General features: G+C 48.4%; 1 protein-coding gene across 1 annotated transcript; it reads left to right on the forward strand.

The window, feature by feature from the left end:
• Positions 1-14,074: 14,074 nt before the first annotated feature.
• On the forward strand, positions 14,075-18,341 carry LOC128697949 (uncharacterized). Its single transcript, XM_053789935.2, has 3 exons — positions 14,075-15,379; positions 16,262-16,428; positions 17,504-18,341. Exons 1-3 carry the CDS (start codon positions 14,078-14,080, stop codon positions 17,679-17,681), a joined length of 1,647 nt encoding a protein of 548 aa, XP_053645910.2. The 5' UTR covers positions 14,075-14,077; the 3' UTR covers positions 17,682-18,341.
• Positions 18,342-19,397: the final 1,056 nt, after the last annotated feature.

Below are 19,397 nucleotides of genomic sequence, written 5' to 3' on the forward strand. Positions count from 1 at the left end.
GCGTGGTGTAGTGCGTGGTGTAGGGCGTGGTGTAGTGCGTGGTGTAGGGCGTGGTGTAGGGCGTGGTGTAGTGCGTGGTGTAGGGCGTGGTGTAGTGCGTGGTGTAGGGCGTGGTGTAGTGCGTGGTGTAGTGCGTGGTGTAGTGCGTGGTGTAGGGCGTGGTGTAGGGCGTGGTGTAGGGCGTGGTGTAGTGCGTGGTGTAGTGCGTGGTGTAGTGCGTGGTGTAGGGCGTGGTGTAGGGCGTGATGTAGGGCATGGTGTAGGGCGTGGTGTAGTGAGTGGTGTAGTGCGTGGTGTAGGGCGTGGTGTAGTTCGTGGTGTAGTGCGTGGTGTAGGGCGTGGTGTAGTGTGTGGTGTAGTGCGTGGTGCAGTACGTGGTGTAGTGCGTGGTGTAGGGCGTGGTGTAGTGCGTGGTGTAGGGCGTGGTGTAGGGCGTGATGTAGGGCATGGTGTAGGGCGTGGTGTAGTGAGTGGTGTAGTGCGTGGTGTAGCGTGGTGTAGCGTGGTGTAGCGTGGTGTAGGGCGTGGTGTAGTGTGTGGTGTAGTGCGTGGTGTAGTGCGTGGTGTAGTGCGTGGTGTAGGGCGTGGTGTAGTGCGTGGTGTAGGGCGTGGTGTAGGGCGTGGTGTAGTGCGTGGTGTAGGGCGTGGTGTAGTGTGTGGTGTAGGGCGTGGTGTAGTGCGTGGTGTAGTGCGTGGTGTAGTGCGTGGTGTCGTGCGTGGAGTAGGGCGCAGTAGGGCGTGGTGTAGGCGTGGTGTAGTGCGTAGTGTAGTGCGTGGTGTAGTAAGGCGTGGTGTAGGGCGTGGTGTAGGGCGTGGTGTAGGGCGTGGTGTAGTGCGTGGTGTAGGGCGTGGTGCAGTGCGTGGTGTAGGGCGTGGTGTAGGGCGTGGTGTAGTGCGTGGTGTAGTGCGTGGTGTAGGGCGTGGTGTAGGGCGTGGTGTAGGGCGTGGTGTAGGGCGTGGTGTAGTGCGTGGTGTAGGGCGTGGTGTAGGGCGTGGTGTAGTGCGTGGTGTAGGGCGTGGTGTAGTTCGTGGTGTAGTGCGTGGTGTAGGGCGTGGTGTAGTGCGTGGTGTAGTGCGTGGTGTAGTGCGTGGTGTAGGGCGTGGTGTAGGGCGTGGTGTAGTGCGTGGTGTAGGGCGTGGTGTAGTGCGTGTAGGCGTGGTGTAGTGCGTGGTGTAGGGCGTGGTGTAGTGTGTGGTGTCGGGCGTGGTGTAGTGAGTGGTGTAGTGCGTGGTGTAGTGCGTGGTGGAGTGCGTGGTGTAGTGCGTGATGTAGGGCGTGTTATAAAGCGTGGTGTAGGGCGTGGTGTAGTGCGTTTTGTAGGGCGTGGTGTGGTGCGTGGTGTATGGCGTGGTGTAGTGCGTGTAGTGCGTGGTGGAGTGCGAGGTGTAGTGTTGGAGTAGGGCGTGGTGTAGTGCGTGGTGTAGGGCGTGGTGTAGGGCGTGGTGTAGGGCGTGGTGTAGTGCGTGGTGCAGTGCGTGGTGTAGGGCGTGGTGTAGTGTGTGGTGTAGGGCGTGGTGTAGGGCGTGGTGTAGGGCGTGGTGTAGGGCGTGGTGTAGTGCGTGGTGTAGTGCGTGGTGTAGTGCGTGGTGTAGTGCGTGGTGTAGGGCGTGGTGTAGTGCGTGGTGTAGGGCGTGGTGTAGGGCGTGGTGTAGTGCGTGGTGTAGGGCGTGGTGTAGTGCGTGTAGGGCGTGGTGTAGTGCGTGGTGTAGGGCGTAGTGTAGTGCGTGGTGTAGGGCGTGGTGTAGTGCGTGGTGTAGTGCGTGGTGTAGTGCGTGGTGGAGTGCGTGGTGTAGTGCGTGATGTAGGGCGTGGTATAGGGCGTGGTGTAGGGCGTGGTGTAGTGCGTGGTGTAGTGCGTGGTGTAGGGCGTGGTGTAGTTCGTGGTGTAGTGCGTGGTGTAGGGCGTGGTGTTGTTCGTGGTGTAGGGCGTGGTGTAGAGCGTGGTGTAGGGCGTGGTGTAGGGCGTGGTGTAGTTCGTGGTGTAGGGCGTGGTGTATGGCGTGGTGTAGTTCGTGGTGTAGTGCGTGGTGTAGGGCGTGGTGTAGTGCGTGGTGTAGTGCGTAGTGTAGTGCGTGGTGTAGTGCGTGGTGTAGGGCGTGGTGTAGTGCGTGGTGTAGGGCGTGGTGTAGGGCGTGGTGTAGTGCGTGGTGTAGGGCGCGGTGTAGTGCGTGGTGTAGGGCGTGGTGTAGTGCGTGTAGTGCGTGGTGTAGTGCGTGGAGTGCGTGGTGTAGTGCGTGGAGTAGGGCGTGGTATAGGGCGTGGTGTAGGGCGTGGTGTAGTGCGTGGTGTAGTGCGTGGTGTAGGGCGTGGTGTAGTGCGTGGTGTAGGGCGTGGTGTAGGGCGTGGTGTAGGGTGTGGTGTAGGGCGTGGTGTAGGGCGTGGTTTAGGGCGTGGTGTAGTGCGTGGTGTATTGCGTGGTGTAGGGCGTGGTGTAGTGCGTGGTGTAGGGCGTGGTGTAGGGCGTGGTGTAGTGCGTGGTGTAGGGCGTGGTGTAGGGCGTGGTGTAGTGCGTGGTGTAGGGCATGGTGTAGGGCGTGGTGTAGTGCGTGGTGTAGGGCGTGGTGTTGGGCGTGGTGTTGGGCGTGGTGTAGTGCGTGTAGGAGTGCGTGGTGTAGGGCGTGGTTTAGTGCGTGGTGTTGGGCGTGGTGTAGGGCGTGGTGTAGGGCGTGGTGTAGGGCGTGGTGTAGGGCGTGGTGTAGTGCGTGGTGTAGGGCGTGGTGTAGGGCGTGGTGTAGTGCGTGGTGTAGTGCGTGGTGTAGTGCGTGGTGTAGTGCGTGGTGTAGTGCGTGGTGTAGGGCGTGGTGTAGGGCGTGGTGTAGTGCGTGGTGTAGTGCGTGGTGTAGTGCGTGGTGTAGTGCGTGGAGTAGGGCGCGGTATAGGGCGTGGTGTAGGGCGTGGTGTAGTGCGTGGTGTAGTGCGTGGTGTAGTGCGTGGTGTAGGGCGTGGTGTAGGGCGTGGTGTAGTTCGTGGTGTAGTGCGTGGTGTAGGGCGTGGTGTAGTGTGTGGTGTAGTGCGTGGTGTAGTGCGTGGTGTAGTGCGTGGTGTAGGGCGTGGTGTAGTGCGTGGTGTAGGGCGTGGTGTAGGGCGTGGTGTAGTGCGTGGTGTAGGGCGTGGTGTAGTGTGTGGTGTAGGGCGTGGTGCAGTGCGTGGTGTAGTGCGTGGTGTAGAGCGTGGTGGAGTGCGTGGTGTAGTGCGTGGAGTAGGGCGCGGTATAGGGCGTGGTGTAGGACGTGTAGTGCGTAGTGTAGTGCGTGGTGTAGTGCGTGGTGTAAGGCGTGGTGTAGGGCGTGGTGTAGGGCGTGGTGTAGGGCGTGGTGTAGTGCGTGGTGTAGGGCGTGGTGCAGTGCGTGGTGTAGTGTTGGAGTAGGGCGTGGTATAGGGCGTGGTGTAGGGCGTGGTGTAGTGCGTGGTGCAGTGCGTGGTGTAGGGCGTGGTGTAGTGCGTGGTGTAGGGCGTGGTGTAGGGCGTGGTGTAGGGCGTGGTGTAGGGCGTGGTGTAGGGCGTGGTGTAGTGCGTGGTGTAGTGCGTGGTGTAGTGCGTGGTGGAGTGCGTGGTTTAGTGCGTGGAGTAGGGCGTGGTATAGGGCGTGGTGTAGGGCGTGGTGTAGTGTGTGGTGTAGGGCGTGGTGTAGTGCGTGGTGTAGGGCGTGGTGTAGTGTGTGGTGTAGGGCGTGGTGTAGTGCGTGGTGTAGGGCGCGGTGTAGTGCGTGGTGTAGGGCGTGGTGTAGGGCGTGGTGTAGGGCGTGGTGTAGTGCGTGGTGTAGGGCGTGGTGTAGAGCGTGGTGTAGGGCGTGGTGTAGTGCGTGGTGTAGTGCGTGGTGTAGTGCGTGGTGGAGTGCGTGGTGTAGTGCGTGGAGTAGGGCGTGGTATAAGGCGTGGTGTAGGGCGTGGTGTAGTGCGTGGTGTAGTGCGTGGTGTAGGGCGTGGTGTAGTGCGTGGTGTAGGGCGTGGTGTAGGGCGTGGTGTAGGGCGTGGTGTAGGGCGTGGTGTAGTGCGTGGTGTAGTGCGTGGTGTAGGGCGTGGTGTAGGGCGTGGTGTAGTGCGTGGTGTACGGCGTGGTGTAGGGCGTGGTGTAGTGCGTGGTGTAGTGCGTGGTGTAGGGCGTGGTGTAGGGCGTGGTGTAGTGCGTGGTGTAGGGCGTGGTGTAGGGCGTGGTGTAGTGCGTGGTGTACGGCGTGGTGTAGGGCGTGGTGTAGGGCGTGGTGTAGTGCGTGGTGTAGTGCGTGGTGTAGGGCGTGGTGTAGGGCGTGGTGTAGTGCGTGGTGTAGGGCGTGGTGTAGGGCGTGGTGTAGGGCGTGGTGTAGTGCGTGGTGTAGTGCGTGGTGTAGGGCGTGGTGTAGTGCGTGGTGTAGTGCGTGGTGTAGGGCGTGGTGTAGGGCGTGGTGTAGTGCGTGGTGTAGGGCGTGGTGTAGTGCGTGGTGTAGTGCGTGGTGTAGGGCGTGGTGTAGGGCGTGGTCTAGGGCGTGGTGTAGGGCGTGGTGTAGGGCGTGGTGTAGTGCGTGGTGTAGTGCGTGGTGTAGGGCGTGGTGTAGGGCGTGGTATAGGGCGTGGTGTAGGGCGTGGTGTAGGGCGTGGTGTAGTGCGTGGTGTAGTGCGTGGTGTAGGGCGTGGTGTAGGGCGTGGTATAGGGCGTGGTGTAGGGCGTGGTGTAGAGCTGCTGCTACTACTGCTGTTGCTGCTGTTGTTGTTGTTGCTGCTGCTGCTGCTGCTATTATTGTTGCTACCGTTGCTGCTTTTATTTCTGTTGCTGCTACTATTATTGTTGCTACTGTTGCTGTAGATTAGGCAACAGCAGCAACAGCTACTGTTGCCTTCTCTACTTCGTATTCCTTTAGCAACTTTCTTTACCTCTCCCAATCACACCTTCATTCCTCCTCCCAGTTCCTCAACAACTCCCACTCGCCCACTCCCACTCCCACTCCCACTCCCACTCCCACTCCCACTCCCACTCCCACTCCCACTCCCACTCCCACTCCCACTCCCACTCCCACTCCCACTCCCACTCCCACTCTCACTCCCACTCCCACTCTCACTCCCACTCGCCCACTCCCACTCCCACTCCCACTCCCACTCGCCCACTCCCACTCCCACTCCCACTCGCCCACTCCCACTCCCACTCCCCACACACCCTCCTAACAGAACAGTGACCAGTTATAATCACATTAATTACTCCACCAGCTGCCTTAGAGAGAGAGAAAGAGAGAACAATAATAAGAACAAGCAGACAGGAAACAGGAAGGACACGTCTTTCCTGTTGACCGCCGTTCACCGTTTCTTGAAAATTATTCATTCTGTCTCCTGTACACCATCCGTTATCTAACAGAAGATGTGGCTTGTGAACAACTGAACATGGCCAGTATTGCAGGTGAACGAGTGTATAACACTGATGAACCGGTGTATAACACTGATGAACCGGTGTATAACACTGATGAACCAGTGTATAACACTGATGAACCAGTGTATAACACTGATGAACCAGTGTATAACACTGATGAACCAGTGTATAACACTGATGAACCGGTGTATAACACTGATGAACCGGTGTATAATACTGATGAACCAGTGTATAACACTGATGAACGAGTGTATAACACTGATGAACCGGTGTATAACACTGATGAACCAGTGTATAACACTGATGAACCAGTGTATAACACTGATGAACCAGTGTATAACACTGATGAACCGGTGTATAACACTGATGAACCAGTGTATAACACTGATGAACCAGTGTATAACACTGATGAACCGGTGTATAACACTGATGAACCAGTGTATAACACTGATGAACCAGTGTATAACACTGATGAACCGGTGTATAACACTGATGAACCAGTGTATAACACTGATGAACCGGTGTATAACACTGATGAACCGGTGTATAATACTGATGAACCGGTGTATAACACTGATGAACCGGTGTATAACACTGATGAACCAGTGTATAACACTGATGAACCAGTGTATAACACTGATGAACCGGTGTATAACACTGATGAACCGGTGTATAACACTGATGAACCAGTGTATAATACTGATGAACCAGTGTATAACACTGATGAACCGGTGTATAATACTGATGAACCAGTGTATAATACTGATGAACCAGTGTATAACACTGATGAACCGGTGTATAACACTGATGAACCAGTGTATAATACTGATGAACCAGTGTATAACACTGATGAACCAGTGTATAATACTGATGAACCAGTGTATAACACTGATGAACTAATGTATAATACTGATGAACCAGTGTATAATACTGATGAACCAGTGTATAACACTGATGAACCAGTGTATAATACTGATGAACCAGTGTATAACACTGATGAACCGGTGTATAACACTGATGAACCAGTGTATAATACTGATGAACCAGTGTATAACACTGATGAACCGGTGTATAATACTGATGAACCAGTGTATAATACTGATGAACCAGTGTATAACACTGATGAACCGGTGTATAATACTGATGAACCAGTGTATAATACTGATGAACCAGTGTATAACACTGATGAACCAGTGTATAATACTGATGAACCAGTGTATAACACTGATGAACCGGTGTATAACACTGATGAACCAGTGTATAACACTGATGAACCAGTGTATAATACTGATGAACCAGTGTATAACACTGATGAACCGGTGTATAACACTGATGAACCGGTGTATAACACTGATGAACCGGTGTATAACACTGATGAACCAGTGTATAACACTGATGAACCGGTGTATAACACTGATGAACCAGTGTATAACACTGATGAACCGGTGTATAACACTGATGAACTGGTGTATAACACTGATGAACCGGTGTATAACACTGATGAACCGGTGTATAACACTGATGAACCGGTGTATAATACTGATGAACCAGTGTATAACACTGATGAACCGGTGTATAACACTGATGAACCGGTGTATAACACTGATGAACCGGTGTATAACACTGATGAACCGGTGTATAACACTGATGAACCGGTGTATAACACTGATGAACCGGTGTATAACACTGATGAACCGGTGTATAATACTGATGAACCAGTGTATAACACTGATGAACCGGTGTATAACACTGATGAACCGGTGTATAACACTGATGAACCAGTGTATAACACTGATGAACCAGTGTATAACACTGATGAACCAGTGTATAACACTGATGAACCAGTGTATAACACTGATGAACCAGTGTATAACACTGATGAACTGGTGTATAACACTGATGAACCAGTGTATAACACTGATGAACCGGTGTATAACACTGATGAACCGGTGTATAATACTGATGAACTGGTGTATAATACTGATGAACCGGTGTATAACACTGATGAACCAGTGTATAACACTGATGAACCGGTGTATAATACTGATGAACTGGTGTATAATACTGATGAACCGGTGTATAACACTGATGAACCGGTGTATAATACTGATGAACTGGTGTATAATACTGATGAACCGGTGTATAACACTGCTGAACCGGTGTATAATACTGATGAACCGGTGTATAACACTGATGAACCGGTGTATAACACTGATGAACCGGTGTATAATACTGATGAACCGGTGTATAACACTGATGAACCGGTGTATAACACTGATGAACCTGTGTATAATACTGATGAACCAGTGTATAACACTGATGAACCAGTGTATAACACTGATGAACCGGTGTATAACACTGATGAACCGGTGTATAACACTGATGAACCGGTGTATAACACTGCTGAACCGGTGTATAACAGTGATGAACCGGTGTATAACACTGATGAACCGGTGTATAACACTGCTGAACCGGTGTATAACACTGATGAACCGGTGTATAACACTGATGAACCGGTGTATAACACTGATGAACCGGTGTATAACACTGATGAACCGGTGTATAACACTGATGAACCGGTGTATAACACTGATGAACCGGTGTATAACATTGGTGAACCGGTGTATAACACTGATGAACCGGTGTATAACACTGATGAACCGGTGTATAACACTGATGAACTGGTGTATAATACTGATGAACCAGTGTATAACACTGATGAACCAGTGTATAACACTGATGAACCGGTGTATAACACTGATGAACCGGTGTATAACACTGATGAACCGGTGTATAACACTGATGAACCGGTGTATAACACTGATGAACCGGTGTATAACACTTATGAACTGGTGCATAACACTGATGAACCGGTATATAACACTGATGAACAGTGTATAATACCGAAGACCAAGTATATAACTGAAGAACAAGTGCATAACACTGAAGAACAAGTGCATAACACTGAAGAACAAGTGCATAATACTGAAGAACAAGTGCATAACACTGAAGAACAAGTGCATAACACTGAAGAACAAGTGCATAACACTGAAGAACAAGTGCATAACACTGAAGAACAAGTGCATAACACTGAAGAACAAGTGCATAACACTGAAGAACGAAGAGCCAAAACCTGACATGATAAGTCTCTACGCAGAGTCAGACATGCTGAGACAAATCTCTACACGGAGCCATGATACAGACTCCAGCCAAGGCGTGACATGACTCCCAAAAGCTCTACCCAGAGCGACATACGACATGACAATTCTCGATAGTGGAAATGAAACGGTTCAAGACTCGGGTTGAGGGCGCACAGGCGCACAGACGTTGAAATTCGCACCAATGGGGGTTAAATCTATGTCATTACACGGTAAGGAACAACGGAAAGAGAGAGGGGTGTACAGGGCGAGTATCCCACAGTGTTATATTCTGGGTTCATTCTGGTGTGAGTGTTCCACTGCACCCCAGGGCTGTGATCTCCTTCAGCAGTCTCCTGTAACTACCTACTTATCTTTCTACGTTCCTACCTACCTATATATATACATGTACCTACCTACCTACCTTCCTACCTACCTACCTACCTACCAACCTACCTACTTACCTACCTACCTTCCTACCAACCTACCTACCTACCTACCTACTTACCTACCTACCTACCTACTTTCCTACCTACCTACCTACCTACCTACCTACCAACCTACCTACTTACCTACCTACCTTCCTACCTACCTACCTACCTACCTACCTACCTACTTTCCTACCTACCTACCTACCTACCAACCTACCTACCTAGCTACCTACCTACCTACCTACCTACCTACCTACCTTCCTACCTACCTACCTACATACCTACCTACTTACCTACCTACCTTCCTACCTACCTACCTACCTACCTACCTACCTTCCTACCTACCTACCTTCCTACCTACCTACCTACCTACCTACCTACCTACCTACCAACTTACCTACCTACCTACTTATTTAATCCACCTACCTACCTACTTAACCTACCTACCTTCCTACCTACCCTCCTACCTACCTACCTATCTTCCTACCTACTTACCTACCTACCTACCTTCCTACTTACCCTACCTACCTTCCTACTTAACCTACCTACCTTCCTACCTACCTACCTACCTATTTACCTTCTTACCTACCTACCTACTTACCTACCTACCTACCTTCCTACTTAACCTACCTACATTCCTACCTACCTACCTACCTATCTTCCTCGGTGACCTACAATAAGATATGACCTCCGTCACCTGTATCTGATCCGAGGATCAGGAGCAACAGGAGATCAGAGTTAAACAAAGGATTTGTAAAGCCAGAGAGGCTTTATAAACGTTTAATAAAGCCAGTGTGTTTAACGAACTGTTATATATACCAAACTGTCCGAGTTTCGTGTCCATAGTCAACCAAATATCGTAAAGTTTAACGAATATTAACTGCCTAAATAGGCCTATAGGCGAAACAAAATTTGAAGGGGAGGAGGAGGTGGAGGAGGAGGTGGAGAAGGAGGTGGAGGAGGAGGAGGGGCAGGAGAAGGAGGAGGTGGAGGAGGAGGTTGTGGAGTAGGTGGAGGAGGAGGTGGTGGAGGAGGTGGGCGAGAAGGTGGAGGAGGAGGTGGAGGAGGAGGTGGAGGAGGAGGTGGAGGAGGTGGAGGAGGTGGAAGAGGAGGTGGAGGAGGAGGTGGAGGAGGAGGTGGAGGAGGAGGTGGAGGAAGAGGTGGTGGAGGAGGTGGAGGAGGAGGTGGAGGAGGAGGTGGAGGAGGAGGTGGAGGAAGAGGTGGTGGAGGAGGTGGAGGAGGAGGTGGAGGAGGAGGTGGAGGAGGAGGAGTTGGAAGAGGAGGTGGAGGAGGAGGTGGAGGAGGAGGTGGTGGAGGAGGAGGAGGAGGAGGTGGAGGAGGAGGTGGTGGAGGAGGTGGAGGAGGAGGTGGAGGAGGAGGTGGTGGAGGAGGTGGAGGAGGAGGTGGAGGAGGAGGTGGAGGAGGAGGTGGTGGAGGAGGTGGAGGAGGAGGTGGAGGAGGAGGTGGTGGAGGAGGAGGTGGAGAAGGAGGTGGAGGAGGAGGAGGAGGAGGAGGTGGAGGAGGAGGAGGTGGTGGAGGAGGTGGAGGAGGAGGAGGTGGAGGAGATGGAGGAGGAGGTGTAGAAGGAGGTGGAGGAGGAGGTGTTGGAGGAGGTGAAGGAGGAGGTGTTGGAGGAGGTGGAGGAGGAGGTGTTGGAGGAGGTGGAGGAGGAGGTGTTGGAGGAGGTGGAGGAGGAGGTGTTGGAGGAGGTGGAGGAGGAGGTGTTGGAGGAGGTGAAGGAGGAGGTGTTGGAGGAGGTGGAGGAGGTGGTGGTGGAGGAGGAAGGAGGAATCAACAACAACAACAACAACAACAACAACAACAACAACAACAACAACAACAACAACAACAACAACAATAATAATAATAACACTAATATTAATAACTGATAATAAAAAAAATACTAATAGTAGTAGTAGTAATAATAATAATAATAATAATAATAATAATAATAATAATAATAATAATAATAATAGCAATAGTAATTTTATTTTATTTATTTAATTTTTTAGTTGTACATGATAGACAGTTGTACACAGTAATATAGTGAGTGTACCAGTCAAAGCACCTTGTATATAGAACATTATGTGCACGAGTAAAAGTAACTTAAGATTAACTAAACAATGATATATTCAGTGGTAAAAATTACAGTAAACAAATTACAACATGAAGTACATATGAGTATTTTAAATAAGAGTCATTAAGTTGTACAAATTTGTAGCATAATAATGTATAATGTAATCGTATCAGATCGAGTAAAATCAATGATTTGTAGTGCAGAAACAGGTCACTTGATCATTAGATGAGTTACTGTGTGTTCAAGATAATGGAGTATTATGTTAGGTAATGTAATTTGAAAACATAGTTTGATAGGGTGGGTGAGTAAGTGGTTAAGAAGAGTCTTGAATTGATAAAGTGTTTCTTTTATATTCACAGGTAATGAATTCCAGATTTTTGGGCCTTTTATGTGCATTGAGTTTTTACATAGTGTGAGATGGACACGAGGAACATCAAAGAGTGATCTGTGCCTTGTGTTATGGTCATGTGTTCTGTTGAGGTTGGTAAGGAGATGTCTGAGGGGAGGGTTTATATCAGAGTTAAGTGTTCTATGTATGTAATAGGTGCAGTAATAAGTATGGATGTTTTGTATGGTGAGTAAGTTTAGAGTTTTGAATATTGGTGGAGTATGCTGCCTGTAGTGGGAATTTGTTTTTCTGACTGCAGCCTTTTGTTGGGTAATTAATGGTCTGAGATGATTTATTGTTGTTGAGCCCCATGCACAAATTCCATAGGTGAAATAGGGGTAAATGAGTGAGTGATATAGGGCCAGGAGGGCTGACTGTGGAACATAGTACCGTATCTTCGATATGCCTACGGTCTTGGAGATTTTCTTGGAAATTTGTTGTACATGTGTTTGAAATTTGAGTCTATTACCAAGGTGGATTCCTAAGAATTTTCCCTCTGTTAGCTTCGTGATAGGTGATCCGTTTATCATTATGTTAAGAGGAACATCTGTAGTTCTGTTCCCAAACTGAATGAAGTAGGTTTTGTCAATATTGAGAGTAAGTTTGTTAATCATTATCCAGGTAGATATTTTCTGTATTTCGGCATATACAGTATTGGCTAGTATGACTGGGCTCGGGTGAGAGAAGACGTATGTAGTATCATCTGCAAATAGTGTGGGTTTAAGTAGTTGCGATGCATTTGATAGATCATTTATGTAAATGAGAAAGAGAAGAGGGCATAGGACACTTCCCTGTGGGACACCAATTGTAATTGGCTGTGTGGAAAAGTTTGCTCCATTTGTGTACACATATTGGGTTCTGTTGCTAAGGTATGACTAGGTAGTTGAGGGAGTGCCCTCTTATACCATAGTGTGATAATTTTATGTGCACCAAATCATAGTCAACTGTATCAAAAGCTTTAAGTAAATCAATGAAGATCCCCAATGGGACTTCCTTTTTCTCGAGTGCAGTGTATATTTGTGTTAGCATGTGTATAATAGCATCATTCGTATTTTCATTAGGCCTGAACCCAAACTGACAGCGGTTGAGTATGCTGTGGGAGATGAGGTAGGAATAGATTCGCTTATGAATTAGTTTTTCAAAGATTTTAGAGAGAGGGTGTAAGTTGGATATTGGTCTATAGTTATTCAAGTCTGCTTGATCTCCTCCTTTATGTATCGGGGTGACCCTCGCTATTTTGAGAACTGTAGGGAAGGTAGAGGATTCGATGGATTTGTTAGAGTGTTGCAATGATTGGTGACAGTACTTGTGAAGCTTTTTTGTATGTAAAGGGTGGTAAGGTATTAAATCTCCTGTCTCGTTCTTTAGTGTGTTGATAATAAGTGAGACTTCTGTTGGGTTGGTCACAGTTAGAAGCAGTGTGTTCGGGTAGGTGCCAGTGAGGTAGTCATTAGGTGGGGTATTTGAGCTTGGGATTTTACCCGCAAGGTTTTTTCCTATGGTGGAGAAGAAAACATTGAGTCTATTTACTGTTTCAGTTGGTGGGAGTTGGGGTTCATCTGGTTTTGTTAGTTTGGTTGTTCTGTTTCCTGATATCTTTTTTGTTCCTAGAATTTCAGATAGGATTTTCCAGGTCTTTTTTTATATCACCTTTTAAGTTGGATAATCTGTTCTCATAATACAATTTTTTTTGCCCTTCTAATCAGGCTGGTTAGGACAGATGAGTAACGTTTTGTTTGGTCTCTGGTTAAGTGACCCATTCTGTTTTTCATACTGGTGCTTTACATTTATGGATTTGAGGATGCTGGGTGTTAGCCAGGGACTGTTCAGTCTCTTAGCTGTGATCTGTTTAGTTTTCTTAGGGCAGTGCTTGTTATAGAGGCATTGGGTCTTTTTTTTAGAAAATTATTAATACATTTGTCAGTGTCTGTATAGATTTTTAGCTCAGTTTGCCAGTCGATGTTTGTCAGTGCTGTTGTGAAGTTATCAATGGCTGCCTCATTATGAAGCCTGAAGGTTACTTTAGTAGTGTCTTGGGGTAATTTACCTAGATTAGTTATAAGAAAGGTAGGGTAGTGGTTTGTGGTATTATCTGTGATTATGCCTGATAATAATAATAATCAAAGCCAAGAGTTCAGGTAAATCAGGTCTCCCTGACCCACAGGATCATCACGACACACAGACAGGTCCTGCAGGAGCGACTGTGGTGTAGGAGCAGCGATCCCGTCTCTCCCTGTGATAGTGGTGGTGTTGGCTGTGTTAAGATGCTGCTTGGCGGAGGATGCTGTGCAAGGGGCTCTCCCCGGGATGCTGAGGTGGGTAGAATGAGAGGATGTGTATAGTGGAAGTAGGAGAGGAACGAGGAAGAAGAGGAGGAGGAGGAGATGTGGGTAGGGAAGAGGACAGTTGAGGAGTCTTACTCGATTATGTCGCTATTCATTCTGTGTAGAAATAGTGCATATAGATGTGGTTGAAGTTATTAATTTTAGTGGCTATAAAATGATTTATAGTATTGAGATCTGTATGAATTTAGTGCTTTGTTAATCTACTACTGCTGCTTCTACCAATAATAATAATAATAATAATAATAATAATAATAATAATAATAATAATAATAATAATAATAATAATAATAATAATAATAATAATAATAATAATAATAATATTAATAATAATAATTGGACAACAGTAAAAAAAAAACCATTTAACATGTCCTTCCCCAGGTCCAGACTCGGGGATCTGTACAAACTACGTAAATCACTTGAAAAAACAGTCTCACCAGAGAATCCAACCACGCCATTGACGACAACCACGACCACTACGACACCAGCAGCACCTCCTCGCAGCTCCCAGCCGAAATGGGGGTGGTTGCCTGCATCTGAGAGCATTCTAAGCTCTGACGATGTGTATTTCGGTCTCTCAGACCTCATCAACAATGGCGAGGGCCGCAGAGATTTCTTCAAGAGCCCGCAGGGTCAGACCGAAGCCAAAGGATCGCCAGAATTCAACGGTCACCTGCTTTCAGAGGTGGACATGGGGCAACAGAAACTCGACCCTCTGGAACACAAGATTGGGGATCTCAAGGGTAACTTTCTCGAGGATAATGTCCACAACAACGTTGTCGAGGTTGACCAGGGGAAGTTCTTCGGGAAAAGCATCGACAACCAGACGCTTGAGACTGTCCAGGACGCTCCCGAAGAACACTGGGCGAGGCTGAAAAGCATCTTCGGCAACATGAAGTCGATCCTGGAGCAGATGTACCCGGCGGAGAGCAGCGGCGAAAAGATGGCGTTTTCCTTCATAGACAAGGCCATCTCGATGGGAGACAAGGTCCATCTTCTCAGTCGCGTGCGAGACACCTTCGACCATGAGTTCCTGGACTTTCTGGAACACAAGTGGAAAGACGTCAGAGAGGCTGTGGTCAACAGCCATCCTTTCCTGAAGGTGGCGATGTCGTCTAGCACACAGGAGATGGGCAAAAACTTCTTGACGATGGTGGTTCGTCAGGTGGGTCATTTGCTACACAACCAGGCCTTCAATCACCTCTCTGAGCTCGACTTTGTGACGGAGCTTATGAGGAGTTCAGGATTCAAGGACTTGGAGATTTATAAGGTCTTCGACCTGCTGGGTCTTCCTAACGATGCTGTGAGCGCTGCTGCCGAACTGGAATCCCGCCAGTTAGGATACGGCTACACGGTAGAAAAATCTGGAGGCTACGGGCACTCCGGAGGCGGTGGCGGCGGCTACGGAGGCGGTGGCGGCGGTTATGGAGGCGGCTATGGCGGTGGCTACATGCAGAGCTTCGACCCGTTCGTACTACTGGCGGGGCTGGCTTTTGCTACGTTCCTGGCATATCTCATCTACCGGTTACTGTCCAGCACCGCCGCCGCCGGCAGGAGGGAAGTGCCGGATATGTCACTAGCACTTGACCTCTCTGATCTACCAGACGTCGTTGGCAACATCTACTCCTGGTTGGAGAACACAGAACAACTCTACGGCACCAAGAACACTGTGAGTGAACACTTGCACACTGCATCCAGATGTCATACTGCTGATTATACTGAAGAGAAAACACAGGTTGCAGAACAACGTTCTGCAACCTGTGTAGACCTTTACCAAATAATGACTGATAAAGCCCTACACAGAGCGAAACGTGTTCAGGATCCCGGGTCGTCTCTTAAGCCGGACACGGGGTGAACACCGCCAGGGAGGCCGAGTGAACACTGTGTTCCTCAGTCACATGTTTTGTTTTCTCATTTCATATGTCAGCGGGGGACATACACCTCTCAGACCTATTTTCCCAAGTGCTGTTTGACACCCTAAGAGTTTAACACTCCTCCCATGACAGTTTGTTAATTACACAATGGGGCGCTAAGGTAATTATGTGTCCCTGTCATATTCCATCACACAGGATGGGTCACATACAGTGTTGAAATGTGTCAGTCTGAGCTGGGAGACTTCAGTAATATCAGTCTGAACTGGGAGATTTCAGTAGTGTCAGTCGTCAGGTATTCCATTAAAGGTTCATCAACTACGGCAGTTTCAAAGGTATCCTTTCAGCAGAGATGGAGTTACTATCACACACACACACACACACACACACACACACACACACACACACACACACACACACACACACAGAACTGGAGTTAATATCACATGGGACTTACCATCTCTCAGGATGGCCTATCTCATACACAGTTGAAAAAGAATTCTTATGAAGATATGTCTCTGACTGAGCAGGTCAACCAAATTTATATATGGGGAAAATAATAATACAGGAGAGGAAATTTGGACTATATTATATAAATCTAAGAATTGATGTAAAAAAATAATTAAGAGCCTTATTTTCTGAGAAAAGGAATTCACCCTCTTCTTTCATTTCATTCACAGGAACATGACTTAAGCCGCAACTTCAGCTGGTCAGCCAACCAGCTGTGGACCAACTTCCAGGTGGACCGTCTCTCCCATGAGTGTGTGAGGAGGTACATGTGTGATCATACCCAGGCTACCAGCACTGCCATGATGGACTCTGGCTCTGTGATGGAGCAGCTAGCTCTGTGAGTCTTGTAGGTGGGAGGGAAGGACGAATAGAGGGAGGAGGTAGAAGTGGGAAAGGGTTAGGTAGGGGAAAGGGAAGCGGGGGTACTAAGGGAGAAGTATAGATGGAATGGGAAGGGATGGAGGTAACTGTGAGTGTGGTTGGGACAAGTGTTGGGGGAAAGATGATGGAAAGAATGCAGGAAGATGGAGAGATAGATGCAGAGAGGGATGATAGAACGGATGAGACATAAAGAGGGAGAAAAAGACGAGGAGAGTAAAGGATAGGAAGAGAGAAAGGAAGGAGAGCAGATTATGTATTTAAAGTACTGTGGACGAAATGCTCTCTCTCTTTCTCTCTCTCTCTCTCACAGGGTTTTACAAGGTTAGGTTAAGGATTCCTATCTTTATTTACAAACTAAGAGCTGTTACCGACATCTCTCTCTCCCTCTCAGTAAACACGTACAAAATAATTTTTCACCAAAAAAACGTCATGGGAAGAAAAATTCCTGTTACTATTGAACTTTATTTTTGTTTATATCTCAACTTGAACAACCTCAGAGCTCCAGAAACTCTCCTAAACAATCTCTTCCTAACAGCACAGTCTTCTCCACGTACATGAGTGGTATACAGTCTTCATGTGCAGACGTTTCGACATAATGTAAAGACTGTGCAACTATATACAAAGGACGAGGTAATCAGTCCATCAGTCTTGGAGTTCGTTAAGAGCACCGGTGCCCTTAACAACGGTGCTCTCCTTCAATTTCAAGACTGAGGGACTGATTACCTCGTCTTTTGTATATGGTTCTACAGTCTTCAAATTATGTCATTGAATTTGTGTTGATAAAGTCACTGGATGGTGAAACGTCTACAAATACAGATACCCAGATGAAAATGTGTTTAATTCTTCCGCCTTCTCCGTGTTGAAAGCATCTCGTAAACACCAAACCTCATCTAACGATCCTCTCACTAACGATCCACTGGCCTTCAATCCATTTACACCTAAGCCCCAGATGCCACCTTACTAAGGTCTTACAAACCACCCATTAGCAGCGAAGGTCCTACTAACGACCCACTGGTCTCTTCCCTTTGCAGAACGGGTCTGGCGTTGCTGTTTGGAGAGGAGGATGCGGCTCCTCTTGTCGACAGAATCCAGAAGGAGGTCCTCGACGGACGCGACGTTCAGTGCCACGATCTTGCACCTCAGTGCGACGACGCGGCCTACCAAGGTCTTCCCGTCAGAGGCCTCCCGAAGCAGGCTCTGAAGAAGTAGGGCGTCCTTATGTCTTCGCTCCTGAGGGGATGAGGGCGTCTGCAGGAAAGGCTTCTACAATTAATGGAGCCCTAAGGGGGTCAGTCGATTCTTTATGCAGCTCTTTGCTTATAGATAGCCATCCATTCCTGAAGGAAGAATCCGTCCCTGAATCTTCTGCTTCTGATGGTCCGTCCACTTCTGATGGGGCAGTCTACTCCTGAGAGGATCGTCCACAGGAAGGACGTCTACACTTAAGGCATTACAGCATCTACACTTCAGGCCTTACGGAAGTCTAGGCGCTGAAAACTAGGTTTTCGTCGTCTGCTAAGATAGGGTTCTATACGGCGTGGGCCAGTCAGTGGCCCTAAAATCCTCAGACAAGAAGTTGCACGTTAGAACGCTGAAGTGTCGTTATCTCTCACCTCACTACTTTATCACTGTTAATCTCTCTTCTCCTTCCATTTCCTTTCGGACTTCCGTCCATTCCTCCACCCTCATCCTTCTCTTTATTTCACCTCTTATCTTTGTCCTCCTCTTATTCTTCCCTTTCACCTGCCACCTCCTCTTCATTCCTTCAATTCTTCTCCTCCTCCACTCAACCCGAGTGCATCAGGTTGGGTAGAGGAGCAACCTTGCCACCCTTATTATCAAGTTACCTTCTACCCGTCCACCTCAGAATTTCTTTTTCAATAAAAATATTTCTCCCGTGCTAACGGTCATTTATTCCATTAGACAACCAGATCCCCGAGTTACCTTTATCATGGGTGCCATCGCTGGCACTGTGTGCCAGGTTGTCTCTTAGGTTATATAGACGGCTGAGATGCAATATAGTTTCGTGTTTCGTATATGTGTGGCACAGAGCACAGAACACCAGAGCACAGAGCACAGAGGAGAGGAATGGCTTTAGACTCGTGTCCCTCCCTCTTATGTTGGGTTGTAGCACTTGCTATGGTTGTAATAATGATGGTAATTCTGCTTTTACACTTTGTGGAGTAAGGTGTGTACTGACCTATTTGAGCTCACCTATTTGTGGTTGCAGGGGTCAAGACTCAGCTCCTGGCCCCGCCTCTTCACTGACTGCTACTAGGTCCTCTCTCTCCCTGCTTCATGAGCTTTATCATACCTCATCTTAAAGCTATGTATGGTTCCTGCCTCCACCACCTCACTTGCTAGACTATTCCACTTCCTGACAACTCTAATGACTGAAGAAATATTTCCTAACATCCCTTTAACTCATCTGAGTCTTCAACTTAAATTGTGACCCCTTGTTTCTGTATCCCATCTCTGGAACATCCTGTCTCTGTCCTCTTATCTATTCCTCACAGTATTTTGTATGTCGTTATCATGTCTCCCCTAGCCTCCTGTCCTCCAGTGTCGTCAGGCCGATTTCCCTTAACCTTTCTTCGTAGGACATTCCCCTTGGCTCTGGAACTAGTCTTATCGCAAACCTTTGCAATTTCTCTAATTTCTTGACGTGCTTGACCAGGTTTGGGTTCCAAACTGGTGCTGCATACTCCAGTATGGGTCTGATGTACACTGTGTACAGTGTCTTGAGCGATTCCTTACTGAGGTATCGGAACGCTATTCTCAGGTTTGCCAGGCGCCCATATGCTGCTGCAGTTATCTGGTTAATGTGTGCTTCCGGAGATGTGCTCGGTATTATACTCACCCCAAGATCTGTCTCCTTGAGAGAGGTTTGCAGTCTTTGGCCTCCTCCTAGCTTATACTCTGTCT

This window comes from Cherax quadricarinatus, chromosome 58 (genome assembly GCF_038502225.1).
Source record: "Cherax quadricarinatus isolate ZL_2023a chromosome 58, ASM3850222v1, whole genome shotgun sequence".
Lineage (NCBI taxonomy): Eukaryota > Metazoa > Arthropoda > Malacostraca > Decapoda > Parastacidae > Cherax > Cherax quadricarinatus.

What these genes read in the sequence shown, in the direction of transcription:
- LOC128697949 (XM_053789935.2), top strand. Translation starts at nt 14,078, where the DNA reads ATGTCCTTCCCCAGGTCCAGACTCGGGGATCTGTACAAACTACGTAAA. An exon ending in TCTACGGCACCAAGAACACT is followed by an intron (nt 15,380 to 16,261) that starts GTGAGTGAACAC and finishes TTTCATTCACAG; the next exon opens with GAACATGACTTAAGCCGCAA. An exon ending in GTGATGGAGCAGCTAGCTCT is followed by an intron (nt 16,429 to 17,503) that starts GTGAGTCTTGTA and finishes TTCCCTTTGCAG; the next exon opens with AACGGGTCTGGCGTTGCTGT.